General features: G+C 53.8%; 6 protein-coding genes across 6 annotated transcripts; 4 read left to right on the top strand and 2 right to left on the bottom strand.

Annotated features, from left to right (window-relative positions):
* Window positions 1-187: 187 nt before the first annotated feature.
* C8A04DRAFT_14077 (uncharacterized protein) lies at window positions 188-1,762 on the bottom strand (the record flags this gene model as incomplete). The annotated part of the gene is made up of 1 exon (XM_062777954.1): window positions 188-1,762. The coding sequence occupies one exon, from the start codon at window positions 1,760-1,762 to the stop codon at window positions 188-190; it is 1,575 nt and encodes a 524-aa protein (XP_062634838.1).
* A 2,467-nt stretch (window positions 1,763-4,229) lies between these two features.
* On the top strand, window positions 4,230-5,182 carry C8A04DRAFT_30965 (uncharacterized protein; the record flags this gene model as incomplete). Its single annotated transcript, XM_062781588.1, has 2 exons — window positions 4,230-4,663; window positions 4,738-5,182. The coding sequence occupies 2 exons, from the start codon at window positions 4,230-4,232 to the stop codon at window positions 5,180-5,182; spliced, it is 879 nt and encodes a 292-aa protein (XP_062634837.1).
* An 806-nt stretch (window positions 5,183-5,988) lies between these two features.
* C8A04DRAFT_30964 (cytochrome P450) lies at window positions 5,989-7,452 on the top strand (the record flags this gene model as incomplete). The annotated part of the gene is made up of 2 exons (XM_062781587.1): window positions 5,989-6,097; window positions 6,185-7,452. 2 exons carry the CDS (start codon window positions 5,989-5,991, stop codon window positions 7,450-7,452), a joined length of 1,377 nt encoding a protein of 458 aa, XP_062634836.1.
* A 1,206-nt stretch (window positions 7,453-8,658) lies between these two features.
* C8A04DRAFT_30963 (uncharacterized protein) lies at window positions 8,659-8,928 on the top strand (the record flags this gene model as incomplete). Its single annotated transcript, XM_062781586.1, has 1 exon — window positions 8,659-8,928. The coding sequence occupies one exon, from the start codon at window positions 8,659-8,661 to the stop codon at window positions 8,926-8,928; it is 270 nt and encodes an 89-aa protein (XP_062634835.1).
* Window positions 8,929-10,095: 1,167 nt separating this feature from the next.
* On the top strand, window positions 10,096-11,925 carry C8A04DRAFT_30962 (general substrate transporter; the record flags this gene model as incomplete). Its single annotated transcript, XM_062781585.1, has 6 exons — window positions 10,096-10,206; window positions 10,273-10,888; window positions 10,949-10,993; window positions 11,056-11,068; window positions 11,143-11,596; window positions 11,659-11,925. The coding sequence occupies 6 exons, from the start codon at window positions 10,096-10,098 to the stop codon at window positions 11,923-11,925; spliced, it is 1,506 nt and encodes a 501-aa protein (XP_062634834.1).
* Window positions 11,926-12,109: 184 nt separating this feature from the next.
* C8A04DRAFT_39073 (uncharacterized protein) lies at window positions 12,110-15,495 on the bottom strand (the record flags this gene model as incomplete). Its single annotated transcript, XM_062784452.1, has 4 exons — window positions 12,110-14,261; window positions 14,318-14,393; window positions 14,455-14,691; window positions 14,793-15,495. 4 exons carry the CDS (start codon window positions 15,493-15,495, stop codon window positions 12,110-12,112), a joined length of 3,168 nt encoding a protein of 1,055 aa, XP_062634833.1.
* Window positions 15,496-15,767: the final 272 nt, after the last annotated feature.

Raw genomic sequence — 15,767 nt, 5'->3', positions numbered from 1 at the left:
AGAGTTCGTTATGCGCGGGTAAGCTGCGGGTCTAATGTATATTTGTGTCACTTGCATAACTGTCGTCCAACGTTGCCTGACGTTGTACATCCCTGTTCGCTCTACAACATCCAAAGAGTAAAAAGCAAAACGGATATATCCAAATCTGTTCATTTCATGCCTTAATACACGCCTGATTTGCTCCAAACTAATAATGTCGTTCAATACTTGGGAATACCCATTGCGGCGCGGGACAGGAGTGCTGTTTGACCCACACGCTGATTCTCGATTTCATCCAACCACTTGTGTATTTGTGCTTGTGCTTGATGGTATTGAACTTCTGCTTCTCTTTGCCCGCACCCTTGTCCTTTTCGTTTCCGGTGCCCGGGATCGGGACCTTTTTCTCGACCGTCTCGGGTTTCTTCGCCACGCCGTGGTTGATGAACTGTTGCAGGACGCATTTTCTTGATTGAGTCCCCTGGTAGTGGTACTGTAGGCAGCTCGGACTGTCCTCGCACGCTTTCTGGCAAGCCTTGACCGAGTCCACATAAACGTCACGGCCGGGCCCGAGACGGTCCCAGTTGGTGTTGTCCCAATCCTCCCGAACGTCGGGAATCGCTGGCGTGGCAAAGGGGAAATAGTCAAAAAGGTCCGAATACAGGAGAGGGTTACCCAACGTCCGCCTGCCATGCTCCCAGCGCCAGACCCCGATGAGGTCTTCTGGTGTGAGCTTGTGCATCGTCAAGAATGGCTGGCACCACAACCGCTCGGTGTATGGCATAGAGTGGACGGGGTAGGTGTTGAAGAGGGGGAAGAAACCGCTCAGCGGCACTCCAGCATTCCACAGTGCCCAGCCGAGGACCGAGTCGCCACAAGGATCACTCCGCACAAGGTCGAGGTACTTGAGTGACACGGGCGGTTCGGTTAGGTGGCCAGTCTCTGATGAAGACTTGCGAGCAAAGAGCTTCTCCATAGCGCCGCGCGACAGCACGTACCCAGGCCCCCCATTGGCAAACCACGTTTCCTTGTTCTGGTTTTCGTCATGCCTGCCAGGGGAGGGGCTGCCCATGTACAAAGGCGCGTGTGGGTCGAGTGTGGAGAGGAACCGGAACATGTTGTCCCAGGAGATGTAGGTGTCGGTCTCGTAAAAGACGTAAAAGTCTCGGTCCGGTCGCATCTGCCATGCGCGCTCGACGCCGGCGAGAAACTTGTACTTGTCGAGACGCCAACCATTCTTGCCCTTGGCCGGGTCGTTTTCCGGCGTCAACTTCTTCGCCCTGGCCAGCGCCGCCATGGTCTCGTAGTTCATGTAATCCTGGTTCGTGCGGCCTTGCTCGTCCGGGTCGCGATAGGCTTGGGGAAGGTTGGCAAGGATGTCGATAGCGTGGCGACCTTGAACCATTTCGTCGAGGTCGGAGAAGACGAGCAGCTCATCTGGACGGAAGCAAGCGGAGACGCTGCCGAACTGGGCGTCAACCATCTTGGGGTTTTCGCCGTGGCCCATTTTCAGGACGGGCTGAATACGCTGCGCGAGATGGTGGGGGAAGGTGTCGCATAGTTCCTCCAAGGTCTTGCTCTTGACGCGATCCAGCGAGACGGGTGAAAACGCGCTCGTGGTCTCGAACGGGTAGAAGGTTGGCGGAAGCGGTTTCTCGTGGTGGGAATCCCATAACGCGAATAGCGCAATAAAGAAAAAAATAGCGATCGCAAGGTTGCGGCCGAGTCGCCTGTTTAGCCTGTATCGCAGCACCGCAGGCGCGGCGGGGAACGGGAACCCAGGCATCTCGACATCGCCTGGGAAGCAGGAACGCGGTCGTTTTGCAAAAATGTTGGCGACATTTTTTTCAGGTTTGGGGGCGTGGCCCCGTGGATATGCCCAGAAAGGCCCGAAACTGCAGTGACGGTTTTCCGGCTCCGGGGCTGGGGGCACACACAAACGGGCAGGTGGACCATGCAAGCCCGCTGCTTGGGACAAATCCGACGAGCTCGCTCAGAAATACGAAAGGGTTGCGGCCCAATCGTAGCCTCGAGTCACCCGCGTCCGCTCTGACCCCCAATGTTGGAAGCGGGCTCGCCGGGCAGCAAGCTTCAACCGGCAACGCCCCTGCATCAAACGTCAAGGGTTCATCTGTCAACCAGGCTTGGGGTGTCAAACGCAATTTGGGCCATCAGCCTTTCAAGGCGTCAAGAGTCGAGTGGCCAGTGTCAAAATCCAGCCAACATTTCCTCACACAGTTCGAACGCAGAATTGCAAGAGCCCGATCACAACGTTCAGGTTATCTCTTATCAATTCGATAAGACCGACATGGTGGGGAACAATGCTCTGATCCCTGACTCGTTACCAAATACCGAATTCTCGTCGGGTGGTATTTGGTCCTGCGGCGCACAGTTGGCCGCTCCTTATCGTAAGCTTCACAAGCTCTTAAAAAAGAAAGCATTTTCTCGTTCAGCATCCCTTCCCCAAATCATTGGAACCCCACCTCAATACACCTTCGCCCAGCTTCGGTTTGGATGAACGTGGACAGCATCCATCATCGTGTGTGGAAGGAAGGACCCACTGTTGTATGGGGTAATACGGCCTTCCTCACCACAAGCATCCCCCACAACTTTTCGTCCGGATAATTAAGCTTTTCTTTCGCACCATGTATGACACTCAGGTGGTGTCAGTTAGCGCCTCTCCCTAGGTTACATGAACAGGTTTTGGGCCCTTTTACGAATAATGAATTCGACCTTTCGAAGTCAAACGCGATGAGTCGGGCACATAATTAAGGTCAGGGTTTGAAAGAGCGTGAAGATGTGCCTCGAACACAAATACCATGTAAACCACACTCCCCTCGTTTCCTGGGTACGAAGTAAGCTGGAGTTTGTTGTCGATTCGAGAAATCTCGAAAGGAGGGTGGGAGGGTCATTCTATCTCACGTCGTCAGGTGCCACTTCGTCGCAGATCTCGCGCGTTTCATGGTCGTGACGGACTGTGCTGTGCCACAAAAGTACTTGGGACAGAAGACAGGCAGCCACCGCTCACCGAGTCGCGACATCCTTTGACCACACGAAGATACCCGATTCCCTGCTCAGAGACGGCGCAAGCCCCACATTGCAACCCCCGAGCCGCTTCGCCCCACCTTTAGCCATATGGAAAAACGGCGTAGTCGTCGGAAACCTGCATTCGAGAAGCGTGGTTTTACCAGACGACACCCGGGCGGTCCGGGTCTAAGCACAGATCCGGCCGGGCTAGATTGATTTGGGCTTGAAGGTGCGATTGAAACCGCCGACATGTTGTGGCGCAGAGTGCTGTGGTTACTGTTGTCGCCCACCCGCCGCAACATCGCGGTGCGTTGCGCCGCAGGTACCACACGCCGATCGATCAGCGGCATGTTGGGGGAGTCCCATGGCATCTCGAGCGCCTGCGGTCACGTCAGCCTTCAATATGTTGGGTGGGCCACTCTTTGCTGGAGGAAGAATTCTTGACCAATTTCTGACCCCATTCCCCAAACACCAAACTTTCCATGGCTTTGATCATTTGATGTGTATTGGCGCCTCTGAGTCTGTGGTTCATATGATCGTTCATCACTTGTTTGGTCATTGAAGAATCACAGGCTGTAAGCCGCAGCCTTCGAGGGTGCTCCACGCCCCAATTCGACAGTTCCCGAAGCCGAGAACAAGCAAGTCGAAACGCAATCACACACAAAATAATGGGAGGCCTTGGTGGAGACGACACCCTGATGGGGTTGATTGGGGTTGCTGATAATTCGGGGGAATCGATACCGCAAATCAACAGACGAGAGACAGTTCTGGGTTTATGCATCACATTTGCTGTAAGGAGGGTTCCTCTGCCGTACAATGTAAAGCGCTAACGAACCGGGCGCCAGATATTGTCCTGGCTCTGTGTTACCGGCAGAATTTATGTGAGGCTCGCACTTATTCGGGCACCCGGACTAGACGATCTCTTTGTTGTCTTATCGTTGGTATGTCCCTTGTATTACCGGTTCATAACATCCCAGAGCGAGAAATTCTGACAGCGTTTTAGTTGATCATGTCGATTGGGCTGGCAAGCATATGTATCTGTGGGTTCCCCAACCGATCGAGGACGACAACAACGCGAAGCAGAAAACTGATTTGTTTCGACGTTTAGCTACTGAAAAAGGCTTGGGACAACACCTTCTCAGTCTCACAGAAGGCCAAGCATCGGCTTTCCTGCATGTAGGTCTCAACGAAGGACGGTCTGTCAGGGGCGAAGATTTCAATGCGCGATGTTGACAACGGCCCAGAGCTTTTATGTTTTCAACGGCTCCTACGCTATGTCCACAGCCCTGATCAAAATATCGCTACCTCTACAATACATGCGGTTGTACCAACCGGGTACGCCCTTTCACAACACATGCCGGATACTCGTCGTGTTCATCGGACTCTGGGGAACCGCATACTCCATCCTAGCATGGGTTCCCTGTGTTCCGGTATCTGATTACTGGACCGTTATCTACGAGCAAGATATGTCAGGACTCAAATGTTATGGTTACGGCTCACAGTATGTCTCGGTGTTCACAGCCACATACGAGAGCCATGCTGCGGTCAACATGATGCTTGATCTTGTGGTGATGGGCTTGCCAATTCCGCTTTACTTTGAGAGGGGAGCTCATGGGAGGACAAGGTTGGGCCTTGTTGGCATTATTGCCATGGGGACAATGTAAGCAGCAACACAACAGGCGTAACCGATCGCTCTGCACTGCGCGATACAGCACTAACATTGTCTGCTCTTAGGGTCAACGTTTTCTCAATCTGGCGCTTCGCCACTACCATGCAGCACAGAGCCGCGACGTATCCGACCTTCGACCCGACTTGGTACGGCCCGATCACTATTGTCATGGCCGGTTTGGAGACAGCCACATCGTGCATGTGCGCCAGCATTCCTATCTTCTGGGGACCGCTGGTGACATCGGCATCGCAACTCCTTGGACAAATTTTCGTGACGAAGGAAGTTCACGTCACGACGGAGCGCCGATTTGACACTTTCGGGAGCAACGAAACGTTCCACCAGGTTGAGATGCAGGGTCCGGGGATTGGCTATGAGGAGGACACTATTTATTTTGGGCAGAGATCAGGATCGCGACTTGAATGGGTGAGCAAGGATGGGACCCAGCATTACACTGAGACATGGCCGGGCTATGGCGTCGATGGGAAAATGTGGGATGGTGGGAGAGTCTGATTTTCATTCACGTGTTGTATACCCCCCAATATATTCCTTTTTGTTTGTACTCCCTGATGCTTCCCCTTCGGCTCTTTGCTCGCACCTGGATTATCTCCCCGGTTTCACCACCATCGCCTCTGCGATGGGGGAAAAAGGGACAAGATCAAACGGGAAGGCCTGGCGCCCCACTGTGCTTTTCTCAAACGAGAAACCCGGATGATGGTTCGTCTCCTGACACGTCATTGGTTGCAATTCTGTTGTCGATCACCCGCCCGTCGGGCCGTCACCGCTGGCCGACCTGGGACAAGTTCTCTGCAGCTCTCGCCCGCTGGAGACACTGCTGAATAAATACTCGACGTGACTGGCTGACCATCGCCTTGGGGCGCACCAAAATGCGCTGGGGCGCTCGGCAGCAAGCCGTGCCCTGTTCTCAACAACATCCGCCATTGGCGAGAGGACTCGACTCAGCAGCTTGCTGCACCTGAGCTAATCCCAAATGGAGCTGTCGCAGGCCGATCGTGGGCCTTGCTGTGCTGCGAAAAGCCTGTGATCGGTGCTTTCCAGCCACCACGCACTGCTGTTTGCAGCTCGCCCTCCGCTGATCACGATGCGGATTCTTCAAAAAGAGAGTCGAGGGGTCGAAAAATTGAGAGGCTTTTGCTCCACCAATTCTCGCAAAGGTTCGACAGCCGAAGCGTCTTTTCGCCTCTTTCCCTCGGCAAGTTCTCCGGGTCTATATCACGTTAGGTAGCTCTCTGAGAGGCTTCTTCCTACAGCAAACACACAGCAGCTATTACGTAGTTACGCTTGCCCTAGGGTCCATCATGTCTACCCCAATCCCGCAACCTCCCGGCGTCCCGCTCTTGGGCAACATTTTCGATGTCGACCCGGCCAACACCTGGTGGTCGCTGAAGACGCTAGCCGAGAAGTACGGTAGGTCATGAATAACCTTGGACATGTGGCATGGATGAGGATGTAATTACCAGATAACTGACTGCGAGTCCTCGATCCCACCGACAGGCGAGATCTTCTCCATCACCGCACTGGGCCATCGCATTGTCTTCGTTGCCAGTGCTGCCCTCGCCGAGGAAATATGCGACGAGAAACGGTTCCGCAAGTTCGTTGGTGGCCCCGTTGTCGAAATCCGTTACGCCGTCCATGACGCACTATTTACCGCCTTCGATCATGAAGAGAGTTGGGGGATTGCACATCGGATCATCGCCCCCCAGCTGTCGACAGAAGCCGTCGGCGGCCACTTCGACGCTTTCCTTCAGTGCACCGACGAGCTGCTTGCGAAATGGCATGGCCTTGGTGACAACAACAAGATCCAACCTTTGAGTGACCTCAACCGGCTGAACCTCGAGGCGACCACTTTGACGCTCTTCGGCAAGAAGCTGAACTGCATTGAAGGCGCCGACCATCCCATGCTTGCGGCAATGGAGAACTCTACGTCCGAGGCCATGAAGCGGCCGACCCGACCGGGCTTCCTCAACTGGCTCGTTTACGGCAGCAAGTTCAAGAAGGCAACGAAAGTAATGCGTGCCTACGCCGCGGATTTGGTGAAGTACCGGCAAGAGCACCCGACCGACCAGCACGATCTGCTCTGGAGCATGCTCAACGCCAAGGATCCCGAGACGGGCAAAGCCTTGACCGAATCGCAGGTGATTGATGAGATCGTGAGCATGCCCATCGGTAGCAGTACTGCCCCCTGTGCCGTCACCGCTAGTATCCTCTTTTTGCTTCAGAACCCCGACGTCCTTGCTAAGGCGAGGGAAGAAGTCGATGCGGTGCTTGGAGAGGGGCCCTTCCGCCAGGAACACGTCCCCCAGTTGACGTACATCGCCGGGGTGGTTCGCGAGACCCTGCGGTTGTCCTCTGCCGCGCCAGGCTTCAACATTGAGCCGATCCCGAAAGAGGGCGACAAGTCCCCCATTCTGCTCGCGGGCGGCAAGTACCAGGTGGCGCACAACCAGGCCATGATCATCGTGCTGCCCGGCGTCAACCGCGACCCGGCCGTGTTTGAGGAACCCCTTGCCTTCCGCCCGGAACGGATGATCGGTGAGGCGTTCGAGAAACTGCCGTCTAGCGCCAAGAAGTGGTTCGGAAATGGCAAGCGTGAGTGTATCGGGAAGCACTGGGCGTGGGAGTTCCTGGTTATCACTACGGCTAAGCTCATCCGGGACCTCGACTTCGAGGCCGTGGACCCGGATTACAAGCTCAAGCAGGACGGTTGGTTTAACATTCGGCCCATTGATTTCTCCGTCAAGGTGAAGCCCAGGGCCCGTTAATCTGGTCAGCCAAGGTCTTTACCATAGCTGTAAGAGGGTGAGTGAGGAGCGTTTTCTGGCCCTGGGGGCATGGACGTGATGGATGATGACGTAGTGTATGAACTCAATTAATGATCACCTTTTTTTTTTCTCTCCGCTTTAAGTGGATGAAGGCCCGCCGTCGTGTTGCTCGCTCCTCTCAACTAGCTAGTATCAATCCACAGCCACACTTTTGACGACGGTCCCCACCGTTGGAGCATACCTTATCTATGCATTCTTTTCGCCCGCTGAAGCGCTGGGACGGGCGCTGACTTGGTAAGCCGCGAATAGACAAAGAACGGTCTAGGTCATGGCGCCACGAAATGTGGCATGCTTGTCGTGACCAATAGTCGGGATATACCGTGTGGCGACTCGGGGGTTGCCTTTCACGCCGAAGGATCTGTCGTGTCTTGCGTTGACTGCTTGGGTGCGGTCATCAATCAGACGGGTCGACTTCACACCTTGCTCCCTGATTCTGATAATTTAGCTCATTGATTTGGGGGTTCATTTCCGTCTGCGGTTTGCTGCGTTGCAGTAGTTTAGCCTGCTCATTCTTGTTATAATCATTAGTATTATTACCTTAGTTGCCCGTTGGTTCAACAATCTAAGTGATTATCCCGCTGTCCCCGTTGAAGAAGGTTCTGCTGTCCCGCACGTTTCTCGCCGCTTTGGCCTATATCCCGCACATGCTCCCTCTCCCAAGTAAACCGTATTAGTTCCGAGGCACTGGCTTACGTGTCCGCAGTGATTGTCGGCTTGATGGACCCCATCTCGCGGAATAACCCGTTCTCTGGCTGGTGTTCGGTCGGGCTAGTATCACAGTTCATGAATCCAAGTGTTTCCATTCGAGCGGGGAACCATCAAAACTCAAGCTGGGAGGGAATTTTCGTATACCTCAGCCCCGTGATGAAGTCAAAGCAAGGGAAATTACGTGGCCTGTATGACGCCATGGGAGAGGGCCGGAGCAGCTTAGAGGAGGATTGTTGAAGATGGCGGGACACACAGCCATACCGGAAGGGTATAAATCAGGGCCTTTGCACTCGACGACTAGTCCTTGCTTCTCCTCCTCTCCGTCCAAGGATCGCACGTTCGCTACACACCTGCTCGTCTAACACTTCGTTCCCCACAAAACCAAACAAGTTTATACCTCCGCCAAATTATTGTTCATAAAACAAACTATCCTCCAAAATGCAGTTCACCGCCACCGCCACCGCCTTCGCCGCGCTGTTCGCCACAGCTTTGGCCCAGGTCACCGTAACTTTGCCGTCGGGTGTCTCGCTCCCCTCGGGTATCACCTTGCCATCTGGCGTATCCGTCGCCACGGCCGGTGCAACATCGTCCGCGGCAGCCAACCGCCGCTACCGCCCTCGCCAGAACATTGGTGGCGGCATCAGTGGCATCAGCGCCATCTCCGGCATCTCGCTCAACCTCGCCGTCCCAACCGCAGGCAACTCCTAAAGTGTTGACTCCGGAAGACACAAAGAACAGATGATTAAAAAACAACACAACGGGTTCTGTTCAAGGTCTTGTGGGCCATATTTCCTTGTTCCGTTCGTCAAGGGATCTGAAGTCAATTATGGCCATTTCCGACATGTTGGTCCGTTCTGGCGGGCGGCATGAATGTCTAAACACGGGGGAAAAAGAGGATATATGGGTTAGAATGGGTCATGGCGCATTGGGATCGTGGTGGGCTTTGTATTGTTTTAGACGTGTTAAATTGAGGTTGAAAACGATGGAGATGTCAGGAAACCGGAGTCCTCACGTTAGTTATTATTAATTAAGTTTGTGTCTCTGGCTTCCTTTTAGTGTCTTGAAGCAAAGGCATGGCTGGGTCTTGTCAGCGAGCCTCGTCGTACGTTATGTCAATGTGCGTGAAATTTCATGGTGTGTCGACGACAAATCTTCCAGCAGCTGTTTTGGCTCGGTCGCAGCCGGGGTCGGCTTTGGGGAAATTTGGTGCAATCACACGAACCATGTTTGTGCCCTCCCCCCCCTCGTACGTCGGGCCCGAAAATTGTTCAGCATGGTCCGCCAGTACCAACAATTTTCGCCTTGAATTTTTGGGGTTCATTTTTGATGTACAATATCTCACCATGTTAATAAAATTATTGAATGTCCGAGGGACAATTCGGGAATTTTTCAAATACCGGCATTGTCCACCACGTCCTATGTGGTGCTCGGTACTGTATATCCTTGGGTCGAAGAAATCTGGCGGGACCCTCCACAGAGCGTTGGTCGCGGGGAAACCATATCCGGCGATCTCCCCCCCTTGGGGCCGCTGCATTACCACATGGATGTCATGTCACACATAATCTAAAACTGCGTTTGCTGTATTTAATATTGCAGCCGTGCCAACAAGTGTGTTGGCGTCGTGCCGGGAAACTTTTCCCTCAATGCTGCCCAGATGTTCTACTTTCTCTCTAAAGTCTCTTACTCGGCGCAGCGAGTGAGCCGATTTCCTCAGTTTGTAATTCTGCCTGCAACTCCTGGGGCGGTTTAATTATTCCACAACCCGATACTTGATTAATCATGACTTGCATCTCGAACCCTATAGAGTCCCTCGAAACGTCCTTGTGGGCCAATCGAAAATGTCTGCTGATTTGCGCCATTGTGTCCATCGCCAATATGCAGTATGGCCTCGATTCGGCCTGCCTTGCAAGTCTCCAAGCCATGCCGGGATTCCTGAGAGTCTTTGGCTACCCAGATCCTGCCCAGAATGGGGGTTACGGCATTGATGTAATTACTCCGATCACAGAATTTCGTCGCTCTCGCCTTGATATATTGCTGACTACCTTATGATAGGGAACATTCCAGCAGCTCATCGGCTCCCTTCTCACTTTCGGTGCCTTTCTTTCGTCCATCTTTGCTGGCGCATTCGCCCAGTTTTTTGGTCGCAAACCGGCCCTATGGCTCGCTAGCCTACTCACTGCACTCGGAGCTGCTATTCAAATCGGCACTAGTCAGTGGGGAGTGGTGTATCTAGGGCGTCTAATTCTCGGTATCGGAAACGGCTTTCTCGTCACCTTCTCCAACATCTACTGCGCCGAGGCAGCACCGGCTCATCTCCGCGCAGTACTTGTCGCGCTCTTTTCTGAGTGGGTTAACATCGGAAGTATCGTCGGCGGGACCGTGACCAATGCTACCTCCAAATCGTTGGATATGTCGTCGTATCAAATCCCGCTCGGTATCCAGTTTGTCGTCCCGGTTCTGCTGTCGGTGGGGCTGTTTTTTGTGCCCGAGTCGCCGCGGTATCTGGTAAACAGGGGCAAGCTGGATCAAGGGAGAAGGGCACTGGAGTTCCTCAGAAGCGATTCGTTAGGCAGGCAGCAGCTTGAATTGGAGTGGATAGAGATGGTCAAGGGGATCGAGGAAGAAAAGAAGCTTGCAACCTCAGTTGGACCGCTGGACATGTTCAGGGGTATGCCTCAGTCTGCATGACGATCCCGCTGTCTCGGGCTCAGCTAATGTTTGGTGGCAGGGAGTAATTTAAGACGAACATTGCTCTGCTTCGGGGTTATTGCTAGTAAGTCGAGCTGACCAAACTACGGCGTGAGGGCTCGCTTCTAACCATCAAGCATTGTTCAGGTCAAACCGGAAGGTAATACGAAACTCTCCATCTTCTGCTTATTGTCTTAACTAATAATTACCGTTTCATACTGACATCTCCCTCAGCGGCTCTTGGTTCCTGATCAGTTACACCACATACTTCCTCGTAGTGTCTGGCCTCAGCGTCGATGAAGCATTCAAGTACTCGCTCATGAAATCCTGTCTAGGATTTATCGGGGTCAACGTTGGAATCTACCTGATGCGCCATGTAGTCGGCCGCCGGAGCATCATGATGATCGGGGCAGCAACGCAAGGTACCTGCATGCTAGTTGTCGCCATCACCGCCACAACCTCGGCGGGGACCTTGGCTGGACGCAACTGTCTCATCGCCTTCACATCGTTGTTCATGTTCTGCTACAACGCTTTTGTCGGGGCAGCAAGCTATCCCATCGCTACCGAGTTGGTCAGCACCAGACTCCGATCGTGGACGGTCGGCGCCTCGATTAGTCTCGGATACCTCTTGGCCTGGTTGACTGGGTTTTGTTCGCCTTACTTTATCAACCCGGAGAACCTGAATTGGGTATGTCGTTGTTGAGGATCTCTTTTTCGTACATTTTCAAGGTGCTGATAACAAGTAATTAGGGACCAAAATACGATTACATCTGGGCTGCGTCCAACCTCGTCTGTGGGGTGTTTTTCTACTTTTGTTTGCCCGAGTTAAAGGGGCGTACTCTTGAGGAGATCGACGAGTTGTTTGAAAGGAACGTTCCGGCGCGGCAATTTAAATTCACCAAAACAAACATTGCGGAAGCTGCGATGAAGGAGGTGCAGAAGAAGGAAGCTGAACGGGTGGATGAAAAGGAGGGGGTCGAGCCCCTGGGATCGCCCGAGTCGACGTTAGAACGTTAAATACAATGAACCCAGAACGGATGTCCGGTTTGGCACTCAGGCGTTACGAAAGAGCGTTTAGATCCCTACCTAATTACCTCTGTTGGAGGCTTGGGACTCGCATTAAGTAACAACGCATATCTTGTATTAAGCTATCAATTCCAACGCTAGGACCAAAGTCGAGTGGAGAGGGTCAAATGCATCCTTAAAATCCCCATTGGCGACACCAATTGTTCATCAGCTCGGGCGTAATCGCCCGCATCTCTCTCATGGTCTTGCTCCGGCTTGTCGTACGAGACGTGTCCAATGCGACCTGTCCGTGCCCTGCCTTGGCTGCTGCCACCCAAGCCTTGTAGGTGTCCAAAAGCTTCACGCCGGGGTTTTTGTCGAAGTTTTCCGTACTTTGTTGACTCTTTTCCAGGGCGTCCACCCATTCTTCCAAACTAACCAGCTTCTGGATGCGGCCGCCATAAAACTGCTTGACAGCGTCCGCTAGGGCGCTCCACTGTGTGTGCTGTGGGTTAACTCCGTGGAAGTATCCGTGAATCTCCTCAACTGAAGCGTGGCTAATGATGCCTGATAATTCCAAGACTGCGCTCGCCATACCCTCGATCGGTATCCAGTCAACCAAATCGCTGAGCCCAAGACTGTCTGGAAGTACACCAAGGTACTGCGAGCTGGCTATGATGCTTGGGAGCCATTCATGCCGGTTCCAAACACCTTTTTCACCGCTCGGGCCGGCAACTTGCCCAACACGGAGAACCGCTACTGGGACCCCTGAGATCTTATTTGCCGCATCTAGGATGAGACTGCTCACCAGCTTGGATCGGCCGTAGCCTCCCGTGCTGTTCTCGATCTCCCTCAACGACTGTTCCGGGACGTCGCCTGGCTGATTCCATCCGGTGACTGTCGCGATGGACGAGATAAACACAATGGGTACCTGTTTGGATGCCTTGTTGCTGAAGTCAGCCAGGTTACGAACCCCGCGGATATGAGGCTCGAAGGACTCGACGGGGATGTTGAAGTTGACCGGCCATTGATTATGGATGACCCGGTCCACGTTGGTTAGCAGCTCTTCGAAGTTCTCCTTCCCAATACCAAGTTCGCTCTGTGATAAGTCGGCACGGAGGAACATGGTCTTGGAGAAGTCCGTATGGAGACCCCGTTCTTCATTACTCTTCTTCTGTCGCGCCTCCGCATCGTCGGACCGGTTGAGACAGATGACCTTCTGGACCCTCGGCGACCGCGAGGCAATGTCGAGCATGTACGAGCCCAGCGTACCCGTCGTGCCTGTAATCACGATGACTTGACCCTCATCAGCAGGTTCAGGTTTCCCCGCCCGGGGAGGAGGTAGATCTTGCGTGTATTTCTGCAAAATCGCTTCCGCTGTGTGGATGTCCTCCTTCGCATCGGTGGTATCCGTATTCTGTGCATCCTTGCTCACCACGGAGATGATGTACCCAGCAAGGCGGCTAGCCGTTGGATTGCCATAAATAATGCGTGGGGCAAAGGTGGACGAGTGAACCTCGGCGCCTTGCGCTTCAAGTCCAGCCCTGATGAGGCGAGACGCGTTGATGACCTGCATGGAGTCAACACCCACAGAGAAAAAGTCCGTCTCAGGTCCCAGCGCAGGTGCATGGAGCTGTTGCTCAAACAACGCAATAACAGACCGGGTCAACGATTCCTTGGAGCTTAGGTCAAGCGGGGGGGCCTGAGAAAACGTCACTTGATCCGCCTGGGTGTAGATCCGGTCAATCTCATCTTGGTATAGGCGGACGGTGCCCGCCCGCTGAATGGTGCCTTTGCCGGCTCGAAGGAACGGCTTTTCTGGATTGGATACGGATACGAACGGGCGGCTGATTTGCCCGTGGGCGACTGTCTCCTTGTTGGCGGTAACCACCGTCGGCCACACATCCTCAATGAACTGTTCCACCTCATCGGCCCCGTTGAGAATGTTTGTTGGTTCGAGGATGAGTGCGGGCTGGAACCGCTGGCTACCAACCACCAGGGCGCCTTTAACCTTGGGGTGGCCGCTGACGATGTCTTCGATCGAGGTCGGGTTGAGCTTTTCGCCGTTAGAGAAGACAATGATACTATCCGCTCGGCCGTAATACAGCCAGTGATCGGGGAGGGTCGGGTGTGGTTTGTATATGTCGTTGGTGGAGTACTCCTTAGCGTCGGGGAAAGTGTAGAAGAACCCCTGGTATCCTGGGTGTTTGTCTTTGCGAACAATGACTTGTTCGTAGGCGCCGTCTTCGGTGGCCAATCTCCATTCACACCCAAAAGTCTCCGAGTCAACGTGGAAGTAACGCCAGAGCTTTGGATCTTGGGGCCAGTAGATCGGAAACGGGGCGAATCTATGGATGTCAGCGGGATGTTTCAAGTTCCAACTTCGGCGAAAGGTTGAACGTACTCGGTGGCAGAGATGAGGTTGACGAGTTGAACACCGTGGGCGACCAACTGGTCTCCGGATTCAGGTGATAGGTTTCCTTTTTACTTCACGGTTAATGACCGAAGGTGTAGTTATGGTGTGGGAGGGAGTTTACTCACCACCCCCAAAGGCCACGAAGGAGAGTTTCTTCAAGGCCTCAACCTGCTCGGGCACTTGGCTCATCTCCTGCAAAATGGCTGGCGGTAGGGCTACCGCATCGGCTTCGACGTATTTCAAGCATCGTGTCACCAATTCTGGAGTAAGCGGCCGGTCGCCGATGCTAAATGCTGCGGGGACATCCCAATAGTGGATCATCAGGATAGAAAGGTAAAGCGCAGCAGCGTGGAAGAGGGGCACTAGGAGAGAGCGAGGACATATGTCAGCATACATTAAGAATCATTGTTGGGCGCTTGTAAGTCGGTTTTCGTGTGATTGTGGTTGATTAATGGGCGCTTACTCGGGTACAACAGTCGTTTGGACCGGCGTGCCATCTCGTTGAGCCAATACCTCACGCCGTTCTTTTCGTCCAAATTGTGGAACTTGTCCCCGATCGCGAGCATGCCGTGCCTCGCAACTACGGGCTTAGGGAAGCCGGTGCTCCCGCTCGTGTGGAGGACCACAAAGGGTTCCCACTCGGCTTCGTCAAACGTCTTGTTGTACGGAAACGGCTCGACCGGTTCGTTAGAGAACCAAGCTGGGATGGGTTCGGCCATGAAGGTGCGCATCTCGCGCTTTTGGGCCCACGACTGCACGGCATTTTGAAACACTGCGTCAAACCAGATGATCGAACAGTTGGTCTTTTCAAACAAGTTGAGTTGGCCCTCCGATGAGTTGCGTGGGGAAACAAACAGAGCTTGGTAGCCGGCCTTCACAGCGCCGAAGACGAAGACGAGGTAGCGGACATCGTTGGGACCAATGTAGGCAACTGTGGGGAATTCACTCTTGGCTGGGCGGCCGGTGGAGTCGACAAGCTTGTGAGCGACGCGGTCGATGGCATTGGCGGCTTGCTTATAGGTGATAGTCTTCCAGCCGTCCTTGGGATCGGATGAATTGGGTATCGACACCCATTCCCTGTCTGGCTCGTTCCTCGCCCGTTCGTCGACAATGTTGACTAGTAGCCGCTTGCCGTACTGGGGCTTTTGTTCTTCTGCTCCAGGCATGTCGAGGGAGAATGTTACGGTGTTCAATGTTGTTACGTGCCGGCTTTGGTAACGCACTGCACAGCTTATCAAATTTAACGTTGTTTTGTTGGCTGTTCGGCTCGAGCTTCAAATTGTCGTCTCTAGCGGTCTGGGGTCTTGTTTCTCACCCCGGGGAGGGTGGACAAGGTGTTTTTGTACCCTTAGACCGGGGCAAGCCGTGGTGAGCCCCCCAAGCAGAGCACCACCACATGAGGCATCGCCGCATCGCGATCGCCGTAACGCCGTTTTTT

The sequence above is a fragment of the Dichotomopilus funicola genome (genome assembly GCF_033296635.1).
Source record: "Dichotomopilus funicola strain CBS 141.50 unplaced genomic scaffold C8A04scaffold_58, whole genome shotgun sequence".
Taxonomy (NCBI): domain Eukaryota; kingdom Fungi; phylum Ascomycota; class Sordariomycetes; order Sordariales; family Chaetomiaceae; genus Dichotomopilus; species Dichotomopilus funicola.
Note: the sequence above shows the minus strand (reverse complement) of the source record. Positions and strands in the feature narration are given on the sequence as shown.